At 36.6% G+C, this 18,336-nt stretch overlaps 1 protein-coding gene across 3 annotated transcripts in view; it reads left to right on the top strand.

The window, feature by feature from the left end:
* The window catches only part of LOC149785950 (protein arginine N-methyltransferase 3-like), an 85,630-nt gene extending 78,260 nt beyond the window's left edge, over positions 1–7,370 (top strand). For all 3 annotated transcript variants that reach the window (XM_089976204.1, XM_089976202.1, XM_089976203.1), the window contains 2 exons: positions 35–122; positions 7,233–7,370. In XM_089976204.1, the coding sequence (XP_089832330.1) occupies positions 35–122; positions 7,233–7,342 (198 nt within the window). In that variant the 3' untranslated portion in view covers positions 7,343–7,370. The remainder of the gene's footprint in view (positions 1–34; positions 123–7,232) is intronic.
* The last annotated feature ends 10,966 nt before the right edge of the window (positions 7,371–18,336 follow it).

Raw genomic sequence — 18,336 nt, 5'->3', positions numbered from 1 at the left:
TTTTTTCTTCAAATTAATTATTCTGTCTCTACAGGTTTCCTTTTCCACTAGCCCTGCTCACACTGCAACCCACTGGAAACAAACAATCTTTCTTCTGGACCAACCAGTGGAAGTAGATAAAGGTTGGAAATATTCATCATCATCAATATCTATTCTATGCCCTGCCACAAACATGGAATTGACTTGTAAGGTTATCTTGTACTTCAGCTCATCCATCCACCGACCCACCCACCATCCATCAATCCACCCACCCACCATCCATCCATCCATCCATCTTTGGTTAAATTTTATGTTTTAGTCAGTTTCTTATGGCTGTAAAACTCTGCATATCAATGCTTCTTTGTGGTCCAACACCCTATCACTGAAATATATCATTATGATGGTAAATTTCATGCTCAGTGACATTTTGCAAATATATCATTGTGATGTAAATTTCAAGCTTCAGTAACTGTTGACAAGTTTTGCATTGAAGTCATTATAGGACACGTAGCTGACCATTTCTTACCATGAGAAGGACGAAACTTGACTTTACTGCATACTATGCCTGTGTCCACTGACAGAGTTTTATTAATTTAAGATTTTTGTATGTACAGTCCAATATTTTATTTCAGACAGTGCATCAGAGTCTATGGATGAGTAAACTCAAAGAGGTCTTTAATCAAGACCCCCCAAAAAATCCTTGTCAGCATCATGTCCAATGGATGAAAGCTCGTTACCCTGTTGTCAGCATTGTACATTGGATTAATGACAGTTATCCTTGTTGTCAGTATCATGTACTGTGGATTAAGGGTAGTCATCCTTGTTATGAGGATTGTACAGTGGATTAAGGATAGTTATCTTTGTTGTAAGTATCATGTATGACTGTACAGTGGATTAAAGATAGTTATCTTTGTTGTAAGTATCATGTATGACTGTACAGTGGATTAAGGATAGTTATCTTTGTCGTATCATGTATGACTGTACAGTGGATTAAGGATTGTTATCTTTGTCGTAAGTATCATGTATGACTGTACAGTGGATTAAGGATTGTTATCTTTGTCGTAAGTATCATGTATGACTGTACAGTGGATTAAGGATTGTTATCTTTGTCGTAAGTATCATGTATGACTGTACAGTGGATTAAGGATTGTTATCTTTGTCGTAAGTATCATGTATGACTGTACAGTGGATTAAGGATAGTTATCTTTGTCGTAAGTATCATGTATGACTGTACAGTGGATTAAGGATAGTTATCTTTGTCGTAAGTATCATGTATGACTGTACAGTGGATTAAGGATAGTTATCTTTGTCGTAAGTATCATGTATGACTGTACAGTGGATTAAGGATTGTTATCTTTGTCGTAAGTATCATGTATGACTGTACAGTGGATTAAGGATAGTTATCTTTGTTGCAAGTATCATGTATGACTGTACAGTGGATTAAGGATAGTTATCTTTGTTGTAAGTATCATGTATGACTGTACAGTGGATTAAGGATAGTTATCTTTGTTGTAAGTATCATGTATGACTGTACAGTGGATTAAGGATTGTTGTCCTTGTCAGTATCATGTTTGATGGATAGTTATCCTTATTGTCAATATTTTGTGCAGTAGATCAGTGGTAGTCATCCTTGTATTCAGTAATGTGCAGTGGATTAAGGACAGTTAACCTTGTCATTATCATGTACAGTGGATCAAAGACAGTTATCCTTGTCATTATCATGTGCAGTCGATTATGGACATTATTATTGTCAGTATGATGTACTGTGGATTATGGATGGTTGTAGTTGTTGGCATTATCATGTATGGTCAATTAAGGATGGTTGTCCTTGTTGTCAGTATGATGTACAGTGGATTAAGGATAGTTTTCTTTGTTGGCAGTAACATGTACAGTGAATTAAAGGTGGGCGTCCTTGTTGTCAGTATCATGTACAGTGAATTAAGGGTGGCATCCTTGTTGAATTAAGGGTAGTCATCCTTGACTTAATGATAGTTGTCCTTATCATGTACAGTGGATTAAGGTGTTACAAGTCTATGCTCATAAATTAAGTAACAGAAAAGAGTGAAGACAACAAGCTTTGTAAAATTTAACAAATAATTTATTTCCCTAGAATACAAAGTGAATAATGAGAAAAAAGAACTTATGGTATTGCGAATTAAATCCACATTGTAATCCAAGAATTAAAAACACACATCCTAGTAATAAAAAGTCCTGAATGAAACGGAGTTCAAGTCCCAATGAGATCCAAAATTGAAGGCAGTGAGATGTCTGTTATAGCCTATGAAGTTCTGATGTGTCAACAGTATCTTGTTGAATCACAGAAATATTATTCCAGGTTTGAATTCAGTGTAAATTCCAATGAATGTCTTTATCCAAGAATTTTATCAGAGCACTTTTGTATTTCCAGAGAAAATAATCACTCTAATTCAATAATTTGAAGAAAATAAAATTCACCCCAAACTGGACACAACATAATACAAAGCACGACTGGTAAAATTCACACAGTCACAAGATAATATAGTTCTCTGCTTGACCCCAAGGCTAAAATTAACATTTTCTAAAAACAACCATTACTAAATGGAAAAAAACTTTCTAGCATGATTTAATGTGCCTTGTTCATTTAAAACATAATAGCTTATAAAATTCACTTTGGATTTTCCTAAATCTTGACCGAAATCAACATGTTTACCTGAATAATAATTCGGTTAATTGGCTCTTGCACATACAGAATAATGAAGCTATTATTAGTTGTTTACATCAATGAAATATTTTTTTTAAAGTCAATCAGATCAAACAAGAACTCAAATTTGGACAAGGTCAAGTCCAGTAAAATGTTACATTACAGTGACATGTAATGGAATAAAAAGAAAATTAAAACTAACAGGCAAACAATGTAAATTTAATATACATAACAAAGGATAGTTGTCCTTGTTGTCAGTATCATGTACAGTTAATTAAGGATATTTGTCCTTATTTGCATTATCATATAAGTGGATTAAGGATAGTTGTTCTTGTTGGCATTATCATGTACAGTAAATTAAGGATAGTTGTTCTTGTTGGCATTATCATGTACAGTGAACTAAGGATAGTTTTCTTGTTAGCATTATCATGTACAGTAAATTAAGGATAGTTTTCTTGTTGGCATTATCATGTACAGTAAATTAAGGATAGTTATCCTTGTTGGCATTATCATGTACAGTGAATTAAGGATAGTTATCCTTGTTGGCATTATCATGTACAGTGAATTAAGGATAGTTGTCCTTGTTGTCAGTATCATGTACAGTGAATTAAGGGTGATCATCTTTGTTGTCAGTATCATGTACAGTGAAATAAGGGTTGGCATTCTTGTCATAAGTATCATGTACATTGAATTAAGGGTGGACATCCTTGTTGTCAGTATCATGTACAGTGAATTAAGGGTGGTCATTCTTGTTGTCAGTATCATGTACAGTTAATTAAGGGTTGGCATTCTTGTCATTAGTATCATGTACAGTGAATTAAGAGTGGTCATTCTTGTTGTCAGTACCATGTACAGTGAATTAAGGGTGGGTATTCTTGTTGTCAGTATCATGTACAGTGGATTATGGGTTGGCATTCTTGTCATCAGTATCATGTACAGTGAATTAAGGGTGGTCATCCTTGTTGTCAGTATCTTGTACAGTGAATTAAGGGTGGACATCCTTGTTGTCAGTGTCATGTACAGTGAATTAAGGGTGGTCATCCTTGTTGTCAGTGAATTAAGGGTTGGCATTCTTGTCATCAGTATCATGTACAGTGAATTAAGGGTGGTCATCCTTTTTGTCAGTATCATGTACAGTGAATTACGCATGGACATCCTTGTTGTCAGTATCATGTACAGTGAATTAAGGGTGGGCATCCTTGTTGTCATTGTCATGTACATTGAATTAAGGGTTGGCATTCTTGTCATCAGTATCATGTACAGTGAATTAAGGGTGGTCATCCTTTTTGACAGTATCATGTACATTGAATTAAGGGTGGTCATCCTTGTTGTCAGTATCATGTACAGTGAATTAAGGGTGGGCATCCTTGTTGTCAGTGTCATGTATAGTGAATTAAGGGTGGTCATCCTTGTTGTCAGTATCATGTACAGTGAATTAAGGGTGGGCATCCTTGTTGTCAGTATCATGTACATTGAATTAAGGGTGGGCATCCTTGTTGTCATTGTCATGTACAGTGAATTAAGGGTGGTCATCCTTGTGGTCAGTATCTTGTACAGTGAATTAAGGGTGGACATCATTGTTGTCAGTATCATGTACATTGAATTAAGGGTGGACATCATTGTTGTCAGTATCATGTACAGTGAATTAAGGGTGGGCATCCTTGTTGTCAGTATCATGTACAGTGGATTAAGGATAGCTACTGTCCTTTAGCAAATTAGCCACAAACAAGTATACTTAGTATGAAAGAAAATATATAAAAATTAAAAAAAATATCAGGTCATGTTTATTTTAGAATCTTAACATGTTAATCAGATTCCATGCTGATGATAAATTGATGGTGATCAGACTCCATACTGATGATATATTGATGGTGATCAGACTCCATACTAATTATGTATCGATGGTAATCAGACTCCATGCTGAGTATATATTGATGGTGATCAGTCTCCATGCTGATGATATATTGATGGTGATCAGACTCCATACTGATGATATATCGATGGTGATCAGACTCCATACTGAGTATATATTGATGTTGATCAGTCTCCATGGTGATGATATATTGATGGTGATCAGTCTCCATACTGATGATATATTGATGGTGATCAGACTCCATACTGATGATATATCGATGGTAATCAGACTCCATGCTGAGTATATATTGTTGTAATCAGACTCCATGCTGATGATATATTGATGGTGATCAGTCTCCATACTGATGATATATTGATGGTGATCAGACTCCATACTGATGATATATCGATGGTAATCAGACTCCATGCTGAGTATATATTGATGGTGATCAGACTCCATACTGATGATGTATCGATGGTAATCAGACTCCATACTGAGTATATATTGATGGTGATCAGACTCCATACTGATGATATATGAATGGTAATCAGACTCCATGCTGAGTATATATTGATGGTGATCAGTCTCCATGTTGATGATATATTGATGGTGATCAGACTCCATACTGATGATATATCGATGGTAATCAGACTCCATGCTGAGTATATATTGATGGTAATCAGTCTCCATGCTGATGATATATTGATGGTGATCAGTCTCCATACTGATGATATATCAATGGTAATCAGACTCCATACTGATGATATGTCGATGGTAATCAGACTCCATACTGAGTATATATTGTTGTGATCAGACTCCATGCTGATGATATATTGATGGTAATCAGTCTCCATGCTGAGTATGTATTGTTGTGATCAGACTCCATACTAATTATATATTGATGGTGATCAGACTCCATGCTGATGATATATATATAGTGCCTGTAGAAATTTCATACTGCTAAAATTTTCTTATATGCATTTCCGTGTACATTTATCCATTGTAAATTTCCAATAATTAACACTTGTATGCCTATTCGCTTGAATGACTACAGCAAGAATAATTAACAATCAACCCATGCTTTCAGCATGCATATAACCTTTACTTCAGAAAGAAACTTTTGAAATCTACTATAATAAAAGTGCAGAGAACTACTTGCATTTGTGAACTTGCTTTTCAATAACAGTAAAATATTTTTTTTTTTAATTTGGAAATTAATATCGAGTTCATAAGCAAACACCATACACAAGTAAAACCCGAGAACTAAGTGCAGTAGGCCTTCATTGGTCACGAGTCACTTTTGTAATATTTTTAAAGCTGAATGCATGTATAATTTCGTACCCTTTCAGTTTCCAGCTAATAACCTGACATTATTTACTGGTCAACTGGTTCCGTCTAATAACACCGCCAAGCCCAGCAAACACATTGGTGGCTTTCGTTTTTTGATGTTTATTAATTGTGAGAATCTTTTATCAACCACAGCATTTTCAGCTGCTTGTTTGTGTATGCAGTTAATGATGGCTATTGTTTGAGCAACGATTGTATACAGAATTAATTGAAGACAATCACAAAGACGACTTACTGGCTGTACTCATGGATCAGTAATAAGTAACATTTCCAATAATGTTTTTCTTGGCATAACACTTCAAGAATCTGGTGAAATTGTTAAATTTCAGAAGCTACACCACTGTCATATTATAATTTTCAGGGGAGGTAACCATTTATCAAACTGATCTGAACCTACATATATTCTGGAGACTACCATGGTATGTCTTGTCAAGTTAGTCACTAGGACCTATATTTTTGTGTTTCATTACCTTTGGATAAGTTTGACAAGCAAATAATTGTTTTGTATACAATATATTTTGATTTTCACCATGTTACAGAAAATAATCAATGACATCCTTGTTAAAGAGTTGTTGGATTCATGCCAAAATGATTTAGGCCTTGGGAATTTTTTAATTACACATGAACATGAAAATTCTGCTCTAAATTTTTTTGGGTTTCTTTAGTTTTTATGATAATTAAAGAAAGCTATAGATTTAGACCAAGTTGGTTTGTAAATACAATCAAAGCTGGTAATGAAATGCTGAATATATTACAATGTACCCATGGTATCTTTCAGTGCTGTATGCAGATATATTATGATGTATCCATGGTCTCTTTCAGTGCTGTATGTGAATATATTACAATGTACCCATGGTTCCTTTCAGTGCTGTATGTGAATATATTACAATGTACCCATGGTCTCTTCCAGTGCTGTATGTGAATATATTACAATGTACCCATGGTTCCTTTCAGTGCTGTATGTGAATATATTACAATGTACCCATGGTCTCTTCCAGTGCTGTATGTGAATATATTACAATGTACCCATGGTCTCTTTCAGTGCTGTATGTGAATATATTACAATGTACCCATGGTCTCTTTCAGTGCTGTATGTGAATATATTACAATGTACCCATGGTCTCTTTCAGTACTGTATTACCGTATATTTTATTATCAGATTCAGATGTAACAATTTGATCTTTGTCTTCATTAAATACAGAGTTTATTTTATATGCCTTGATAACACTGGATATGCCATGATAACACTGGATATGCCATGATAACACTGGATATGCCATGATAATACTGTATATGCCATGATAATACTGTATGTGCCATGATAATACTGTATGTGCCATGATAATACTTAACCTCTTTCTTTTTTGGCAGGGACAATATTGGTTGGCAGATTGACATGTAGGAAGGATAAGAAAGATCCACGAGCTCTCTTCATAACAGTCTCTTTATGTGGGAATACCTATTCATATGTACTACAATAGCACTGGATGAAATAAATTTTTGTACATACTTCTGTTTCATTTTGATTTGTCAAATATGCAATATCTGAGCATGGAAAAACATTTTAATACAGGAAATTATGAAAATAAATATTTTGTAACTGTTTACATTTCTCTTGGTTTAACTGTAATTAATTCTAAGCACATGAGTATTCATGGATTTCTTTAAACAAAGGTCTTGCAACAAGAGCTCTAAGGCTGCCTGAGATCACTCATCTGGCTGACTTCAGCCTCTTGGTCAAATGAAAGAACAGTTGTCCAAGACATCTAGGTCAGTAGGATGCTTCCTTTAGAAACTTTTTCCAGTGCTGTTGATTGGGTATATAAAGAAACCAGCTATTTGAAGTTTAAATATTATCTTATGTTTTAGCTCTACTGGTCATAGACCAGACAAGCTTATGGGATGGACCATCCATCCATCCATTAGCTACTCCTTATAAACTACTTGAAGGATTGCCATTAAACTTTACATTAACATTTATCCCATAGACTAGTTCATCCCAGATGAAAATGGTGCTGTTCAGACATCCAATATGGCCACCACAGTTGCCATCTTGAAAATCTTGTTATTGCCAGTCCAACTGAATGATTAGTCAAATCAGCATCAGGTTTTCACACTAAGATTTCAGATGATATTTAATTGGTTATGAGTGACAATGATGCTGATCTCATGGCTAATATGGCAGCCATCTGAAAAATCTTATAGCTATTTCTCCTGAATGGAAAGTCATATTGATATGGGGTTTTCACTAGAACACTTTTTTTTGGATCTGAATGAAATTGGTGCCAGTCTGAAAAACCTCGTGTTGATTATGACCATCTATTCAGGAGGCAGTGCTCACAAATTTGTATAGCCCGATACCCATGGCACCTCTAATTTCAGATTGGTCCCATCTAGTATTCTAAATAAGGTGCATGTTTGGATTGTAAAAAAAAATAATCAAATTTGTCTGAGAAAACTTTGATCACATTGATGAAATGTGGAAATGTATTTTCAAGATGTTGACATGCCTGCCATAACACAGCACAATCTGATTAAAATCAGACTGCCATTGCCCTACGTTAAGTGTAGATCTGATTTTAATCAAATTGTAACACAGCATATTATGCTAAAAACACATTCATCCCAAACCCTCTGCCACAGTTGTGTTTCAAGAAAACAATTTTCAGTAATCTTTGAAAACGGAAAAAGATATGCTCACCACTATCAGGATATACCCATTACACGTAGCATTTTTAAACGGTAAAAATTCGTGATTGGATCTGATATAAAACTATCCTTAATTAAAAGGCAAAGAGGTCCAATTATAGACCACCATTTCACTTATCACTTAATTGGTTCACAGTAGCTAGTGAGATGTATCTAAAGACTGCAATGGGTGAGTCCGTTGTGTTAATTTGCATAGGTACGCTCAGGACATGGAACAGCCCGATAGATAAATCAAAGAGATGTTAGATGTGTGTAGGAGAACAAAACTTATTATGTATGAAAATGTGTAAGCCTTATGTATATATTATAGTTTTTTTGACAAGGTTGTGGACAGTGGTAATGTTTCTTTGAAGTCAGATTTTACTGCATATATAAAACGCAAAGCATGATCATGTCAGAATAGTGTTCAAGTGTCATTAATTTTTTTAAGCTGATTTAGGTACCAGTAATATCAGCAAAGCCTGACAAAAATAAATTTCAGATCTGGTTGACAGAATTTTACTTTGTGAAACACGAAAGCAAAAAAACAAAAGGGGAAGGCAATGACTTCTTTGCACTTACAGCAAACAACATATTGACATATGTCAACTTAGTTCTGACCATGACTGGCTCAGAGAATCCAGCCGAGAAGTTTGAACACCAGGAGAGTCCAGTCTCTAGTGAGTGTAGTGATGAACACTAATAACACCTGCATTACCTCCAAATCCCCTACTGAGTTTATATTTGAATTGTAGCAATTTCATCGTTGTGTGACAAATAATATTAAAAAAGGGGAAATTTTGGGTAAACGGAAATTGGATTCGGGGCTTGTGGAATTTCAGTCAGGCTTGTTATTTTTTAAGTCACCAGCCCTGGGCCTGCTGTCAAAAAAAAAATATTTGAGCACTGGGAGGAATAGTGACATCAAGATTTTCAAGATGGCTGCTATGTGTTGGCTATGATGGATGTGCAAGCAGCACCCTCTTCATTTAGGACAAACTAGACAATGGGATGAATGTGTGTAAGGACAAACTAGACAATGGGATCAATGTGTGTGTAAGGACAAACTAGACAGATGAATGTGTGTAAGGACAAACTAGACAGCTGAATGTGTGTGTAAGGACAAGCTAGACAGTGAGATGAATGTGTATAAGGACAAATTAGTGGGATGAATGTGTGTGTAAGGACAAACTAGACAGATGAATGTGGACAAACTAGACAGTGAGATGAATGTGTGTAACGACAAACTAGACAATGGGATGAATGTGTGTGTAAGGACAAACTAGACAGTGAGATGAATGTACGGACAAACTAGACATGAATGTGTGTAAGGACAAACTAGACAGTGAGATGAATGTATGTGTAAGGACAAATTAGACAATGGGATGAATGTGTGTTTAAGGACAAACTAGACAGTGAGATGAATGTGTGCAAGGACAGACTAGACAGTGAGATGAATGAATGTGTAAGGACAAGGTAGAAAATGGGATGAATGTGTGTTTAAGGACAAACTATACAGTGAGATGAATGTATGTGCAAGGACAAACTAGATAGTGAGATGAATGTGTGTAAGGACAAACTAGACAATGGGATGAATGTGTGTGTAAGGACAAACTATACAGTGAGATGAATGTGTGTGTAAGGACAAACTAGACAGTGAGATGAATGTGTGTGTAAGGACAAACTAAACATGGGGATGAATGTGTGTAAGGACAACTATACAGAGATGAATGTGTGAGTAAGGACAAACTAGACAAAGATAAATGTATGTTTAAGGACAAACTATACAGAGATGAACGTGTGTAAGGACAAACTAGACAGTGAGATAAATATATGTGTAAGGACAAACTAGACAATGGGATGAATGTGTGTTTAAGGACAAGCTAGACAGTGAGATGAATGTGTGTAAGGACAAACTAGACGGATGAATATATGTGTAAGGACAAACTAGACAACGGGATGAATGTGTGTTTAAGGACAAACTAGACAGATGAATGTGTGTAAGGACAAACTAGACAGTGAGATGAATGTATGTGTAAGGACAAACTAGACAATGGGATGAATGTGTGTTTAAGGACAAGCTAGACAGTGAGATGAATGTGTGTAAGGACAAACTAGACAGTGAGATGAATGTGTGTGTAAGGACAAACTAGACAGTGAGATGAATGTGGACAAACTAGACAGTGAGATGAATGTGTGTAAGGACAAACTAGACAATGGGATGAATGTGTGTGTAAGGACAAAGTAGACAGTGAGATGAATGTACGGACAAACTAGACAGATGAATGTGTGTAAGGACAAACTAGACAGTGAGATGAATGTATGTGTAAGGACAAATTAGACAATGGGATGAATGTGTGTTTAAGGACAAACTAGACAGTGAGATGAATGTGTGCAAGGACAGACTAGACAGTGAGATGAATGAATGTGTAAGGACAAGGTAGAAAATGGGATGAATGTGTGTTTAAGGACAAACTATACAGTGAGATGAATGTGTGTGTAAGGACAAACTAGACAGTGAGATGAATGTGTGTGTAAGGACAAACTAAACATGGGGATGAATGTGTGTGTAAGGACAACTATACAGAGATGAATGTGTGTGTAAGGACAAACTAGACAAAGATAAATGTATGTGTAAGGACAAACTATACAGAGATGAATGTGTGTAAGGACAAACTAGACAGTGAGATAAATATATGTGTAAGGACAAACTAGACAATGGGATGAATGTGTGTTTAAGGACAAGCTAGACAGTGAGATGAATGTGTGTAAGGACAAACTAGACAGATGAATATATGTGTAAGGACAAACTAGACAACAGGATGAATGTGTGTTTAAGGACAAACTAGACAGATGAATATGTGTAAGGACAAACTAGACAGTGAGATGAATGTATGTGTAAGGACAAACTAGACAATGGGATGAATGTGTGTTTAAGGACAAGCTAGACAGTGAGATGAATGTGTGTAAGGACAAACTAGACAGTGAGATGAATGTGTGTGTAAGGACAAACTAGACAGATGAATGTATAAGGACAAACTAGACAATGGGATGAATGTGTGTTTAAGGACAAGCTAGACAGTGAGATGAATGTGTGTGAGGACAAACTAGACAGATGAATGTGTGTGTAAGGACAAACTAGACAATGGGATGAATGTGTAAGGACAAATTAAACAATCAGATGAATGTGTGTTTAAGGACAAACTAGACAGTGAGATAAATGTGTGTAAGGACAAACTAGACAATGGGATGAATGTTTGTAAGGACAAACTAGACAGATGAATGTGTGTGTAAGGACAAACTAGACAGTGAGATGAATGTGTATAAGGACAAATATGACAATGGGATGAATGTGTGTGTAAGGACAAACTAGACAGTGAGATGAATGTGTGTAAGGACAAACTAGACAATGGGATGAATGTGTGTAAGGACAAACGAGACAGTGAGATGAATGTGTATAAGGACAAATTAGACAGTGAGATGAATGTGTGTAAGGACAAATTAGACAATGGGATGAATGTGTGTGTAAGGACAAACTAGACAGTGAGATGAATGTGTGTGTAAGGACAAACTAGACAGTGAGATGAATGTGTGTAAGGACAAACTAGACAATGGGATCAATGTATGTGTAAGGACAAAGTAGACAGTGAGATGAATGAATGTACGGACAAACTAGACAGATGAATGTGTGTAAGGACAAACTAGACAGTGACATGAATGTATGTGTAAGGACAAATTAGACAATGGGATGAATGTGTGTTTAAGGACAAACTAGACAGTGAGATGAATGTGTGCAAGGACAGACTAGACAGTGAGATGAATGAATGTGTAAGGACAAACTAGAAAATGGGATGAATGTGTGTTTAAGGACAAACTATACAGTGAGATGAATGTATGTGCAAGGACAAACTAGATCGTGAGATGAATGTGTGTAAGGACAAACTAGACTGGGATGAATGTGTGTGTAAGGACAAACTATACAGTGAGATGAATGTGTGTGTAAGGACAAACTAGACAGTGAGATGAATGTGTGTGTAAGGACAAACTAAACATGGGGATGAATGTGTGTGTAAGGACAACTATACAGAGGTGAATGTGTGAGTAAGGACAAACTAGACAAAGATAAATGTATGTGTAAGGACAAACTATACAGAGATGAATGTGTGTAAGGACAAACTAGACAGTGAGATAAATATATGTGTAAGGACAAACTAGACAATGGGATGAATGTGTGTTTAAGGACAAGCTAGACAGTGAGATGAATGTGTGTAAGGACAAACTAGACAGATGAATATATGTGTAAGGACAAACTAGACAACGGGATGAATGTGTGTTTAAGGACAAACTAGGCAGATGAATATGTGTAAGGACAAACTAGACAGTGAGATGAATGTATGTGTAAGGACAAACTAGACAATGGGATGAATGTGTGTTTAAGGACAAGCTAGACAGTGAGATGGATGTGTGTGTAAGGACAAACTAGACAGATAAATGTGTGTAAGGACAAACTAGACAGTGAGATGAATGTGTGTAAGGACAAACTAGACAATGAGATGAATGTGTGTAAGGACAAACTAGACAGTGAGATGAATGTATATGTAAGGACAAATTACACAGTGTGATGAATGTGTGTAAGGACAAACTAGACAATGGGATCAATGTGTGTGTAAGGACAAACTAGACTGATGAATGTGTGTGTAAGGACAAACTAGACAGCTGAATGTGTGTGTAAGGACAAACTGGACAGTGAGATGAATGTTTATAAGGACAAATTAGTGGGATGAATGTGTGTGTAAGGACAAACAAGACAGATGAATGTGGACAAACTAGACAGTGAGATGAATGTGTGTAACGACAAACTAGACAATGGGATGAATGTGTGTGTAAGGACAAAGTAGACAGTGAGATGAATGTACGGACAAACTAGACATGAATGTGTGTAAGGACAAACTAGACAGTGAGATGAATGTATGTGTAAGGACAAATTAGACAATGGGATGAATGTGTGTTTAAGGACAAACTAGACAGTGAGATGAATGTGTGCAAGGACAGACTAGACAGTGAGATGAATGAATGTGTAAGGACAAGCTAGACAATGGGATGAATGTGTGTTTAAGGCAAACTATACAGTGATATGAATGTATGTGCAAGGACAAACTAGATAGTGAGATGAATGTAAGGACAAACTAGACAATGGGATGAATGTGTGTGTAAGGACAAACTAGACAGTGAGATGAATGTGTGTGTAAGGACAAACTAAACATGGGGATGAATGTGTGTGTAAGGACAACTATACAGAGATGAATGTGTGAGTAAGGACAAACTAGACAAAGATAAATATATGTTTAAGGACAAACTATACAGAGATGAATGTGTGTAAGGACAAACTAGACAGTGAGATAAATATATGTGTAAGGACAAACTAGACAATGGGATGAATGTGTGTTTAAGGACAAGCTAGACAGTGAGATGAATGTATGTGTAAGGACAAACTAGACAGATGAATATATGTGTAAGGACAAACTAGACAACGGGATGAATGTGTGTTTAAGGACAAACTAGACAGATGAATGTGTGTAAGGACAAACTAGACAGTGAGATGAATGTATGTGTAAGGACAAACTAGACAAGGGGATGAATGTGTGGTTAAGGACAAGCTAGACAGTGAGATGAATGTGTGTAAGGACAAACTAGACAACGGGATGAATGTGTGTTTAAGGACAAACTAGACAGATGAATGTGTGTAAGGACAAACTAGACAGTGAGATGAATGTATGTGTAAGGACAAACTAGACAATGGGATGAATGTGTGTTTAAGGACAAGCTAGACAGTGAGATGAATGTGTGTGTAAGGACAAACTAGACATGAATGTGTAAGGACAAACTAGACAATGGGATGAATGTGTGTTTAAGGACAAGCTAGACAGTGAGATGAATGTGTGTGAGGACAAACTAGACAGATGAATGTGTGTGTAAGGACAAACTAGACAATGGGATGAATGTGTAAGGACAAATTAAACAATCAGATGAATGTGTGTTTAAGGACAAACTAGACAGTGAGATAAATGTGTGTAAGGACAAACTAGACAATGGGATAAATGTTTGTAAGGACAAACTAGACAGATGAATGTGTGTGTAAGGACAAACTAGACAGTGAGATGAATGTGTATAAGGACAAATATGACAATGGGATGAATGTGTGTGTAAGGACAAAGTAGACAGTGAGATGAATGTGTGTAAGGACAAACTAGACAATGGGATGAATGTGTGTAAGGACAAACTAGACAGATGAATGTGTGTGTAAGGACAAACTGGACAGTGAGATGAATGTGTATAAGGACAAATTAGACAGTGAGATGAATGTGTGTAAGGACAAATTAGACAATGGGATGAATGTGTGTGTAAGGACAAACTAGACAGTGAGATGAATGTGGACAAACTAGACAGTGAGATGAATGTGTGTAAGGACAAACTAGACAATGGGATGAATGTGTGTGTAAGGACAAACTAGACAGTGAGATGAATGTGGACAAACTAGACAGTGAGATGAATGTGTGTAAGGACAAACTAGACAATGGGATGAATGTGTGTGTAAGGACAAAGTAGACAGTGAGATGAATGTACGGACAAACTAGACAGATGAATGTGTGTAAGGACAAACTAGACAGTGAGATGAATGTATGTGTAAGGACAAATTAGACAATGGGATGAATGTGTGTTTAGGGACAAACTAGACAGTGAGATGAATGTGTGCAAGGACAGACTAGACAGTGAGATGAATGAATGTGTAAGGACCAACTAGACAATGGGATGAATGTGTGTGTAAGGACAAACTATACAGTGAGATGAATGTGTGTGTAAGGACAAACTAGACAGTGAGATGAATGTGTGTGTAAGGACAAACTAAACATGGGGATGAATGTGTGTGTAAGGACAAACTAGACAGTGAGATGAATGTGTGTTTAAGGACAAACTAGACAATGGGATGAATGTGTGTGTAAGGACAACTATACAGAGATGAATGTGTGAGTAAGGACAAACTAGACAAAGATAAATGTATGTGTAAGGACAAACTATACAGAGATGAATGTGTGTAAGGAGAAACTAGACAGTGAGATAAATATATGTGTAAGGACAAACTAGACAATGGGATGAACGTGTGTTTAAGGACAAGCTAGACAGTGAGATGAATGTGTGTAAGGACAAACTAGACAGATGAATATATGTGTAAGGACAAACTAGACAACGGGATGAATGTGTGTTTAAGGACAAACTAGACAGATGAATATGTGTAAGGACAAACTAGACAGTGAGATGAATGTATGTGTAAGGACAAACTAGACAATGGGATGAATGTGTGTTTAAGGACAAGCTAGACAGTGAGATGGATGTGTGTGTAAGGACAAACTAGACAGATAAATGTGTGTAAGGACAAACTAGACAGTGAGATGAATGTGTGTAAGGACAAACTAGACAGATGAATATATGTGTAAGGACAAACTAGACAACGGGATGAATGTGTGTTTAAGGACAAACTAGACAGATGAATGTGTGTAAGGACAAACTAGACAGTGAGATGAATGTATGTGTAAGGACAAACTAGACAATGGGATGAATGTGTGTTTAAGGACAAGCTAGACAGTGAGATGAATGTGTGTGTAAGGACAAACTAGACAGATGAATGTGTGTGTAAGGACAAACTAGACAATGGGATGAATGTGTGTTTAAAGACAAGCTAGAAAGTGAGATGAATGTGTGTGAGGACAAACTAGATAGATGAATGTGTGTGTAAGGACAAACTAGACAATGGGATGAATGTGTAAGGACAAATTAAACAATCAGATGAATGTGTGTGTAAGGACAAACTAGACAGTGAGATAAATGTGTGTAAGGACAAACTAGACAATGGGATAAATGTTTGTAAGGACAAACTAGACAGATGAATGTGTGTGTAAGGACAAACTAGACAGTGAGATGAATGTGTATAAGGACAAATATGACAATGGGATGAATGTGTGTGTAAGGACAAACTAGACAGTGAGATGAATGTGTGTAAGGACAAACTAGACAATGGGATGAATGTGTGTAAGGACAAACTAGACAGATGAATGTGTGTGTAAGGACAAACGAGACAGTGAGATGAATGTGTATAAGGACAAATTAGACAGTGAGATGAATGTGTGTAAGGACAAACTAGACAATGGGATGAATGTGTGTGTAAGGACAAACTAGACAGTGGGATGAATGTGTGTGTAAGGACAAACTAGACAGTGAGATGAATGTGTGTAAGGACAAACTAGACAATGGGATGAATGTGTGTGTAAGGACAAACTAGACAGTGAGATGAATGTCTGTAAGGACAAACTAGACAATGAGATGAATGTGTGTTGTTGTTGTGGGGTTTAACGCCATTTTTCAGCACACGATAGGCTATACATGGCGGCCAGTATTAATGGTGGAGGAAGAACCCGGGAAAACCCCGGAAAGAACCACCGACCCACGAGAAGCTACTGGCAAGCTTTCTCACATACCCACATTGGCTGAATCTTAGACTCGAACCGCCGCAGACAGAGGTGAGATGGCAGTGATCCGTAACGAAGAGCACTTTAGACCACTCGGCCACTCGGGGCCCCATGAATGTGTGTAAGGACAAACTAGACAATGGGATGAATATGTGTAAGGACAAACTAGACAGTGAGATGAATGTATGTGTAAGGACAAATTAGACAATGGGATGAATGTGTGTTTAAGGACAAACTAGACAGTGAGATGAGTGTGTGTAAGGACAAACTAGACAGATGAATGTGTGTAAGGACTAACTAGACAGTGAGATGAATGTTTGTAGGGACAAACTAGACAGTGAGATGAATGTGTGTAAGGACAAACTAAACAGATGAAAGTGTGTATAAGGACAAACTAGACAGTGAGATGAATGTGTGTAAGGACAAATTAGTGAGATGAATGTGTGTAAGGACAAATTAGACAATGGGATGAAAGTGTGTATAAGGACGAACTAGACAATGGGATGAATGTGTAAGGACAAACTAGACATGAATGTGTGTAAGGACAAACTGGACAGTGAGATGAATGTGTGTAAGGACAAACTAGACAGTGAGATGAATGTGTGTAAGGACAAACTAGACAATGGGATGAATGTGTGTGTAAGGACAAACTAGACATGAATGTGTGTAAGGACAAACTGGACAGTGAGACGAATATATAAGGACAAACTAGACAATGGGATGAATGTGTGTAAGGACAAACCAGACAGTGAGAATGTGTGTAAGGACAAACTAGACAATGGGATGAATGTGTTTTTAAGGACAAGCTAGACAGTGACATGAATGTGTGTAAGGACAAACTAGACAGTGAGATGAATGTATGTGTAAGGACAAACTATACAGAGATGAATGTGTGTAAGGACAAACTAGACAATGGGATGAATGTGTGTGTAAGGACAAACTAGACATGAATGTGTGTGTAAGGACAAACTAGACAGTGAGATGAATGTAAAGACAAACTAGACAGTGAGATGAATGTGTGTAAGTACAAACTATACAGTGAGATGAATGTATGTGTAAGGACAAATTAGACAGTGCGATGAATGTGTGTAAGGACAAACTATACAATGGGATGAATGTGTAAGGACAAACTAGACAACGGGATCAATGTGTGTGTAAGGACAAACTAGACAGTGAGATGATTGTGTGTGTAAGGACAAACTAGACAGATGAATGTGTGTGTAAGGACAAACTAGACAGTGAGATGAATGTATGTATAAGGACAA

The sequence above is a fragment of the Sinohyriopsis cumingii genome, chromosome 12 (assembly GCF_028554795.1).
Source record: "Sinohyriopsis cumingii isolate HCF-2022 chromosome 12, ASM2855479v2, whole genome shotgun sequence".
Classification (NCBI taxonomy): domain Eukaryota; kingdom Metazoa; phylum Mollusca; class Bivalvia; order Unionida; family Unionidae; genus Sinohyriopsis; species Sinohyriopsis cumingii.
The sequence above is the reverse complement of the archived record's forward strand: the minus strand, read 5'-3'. Positions and strand labels throughout refer to the sequence as shown.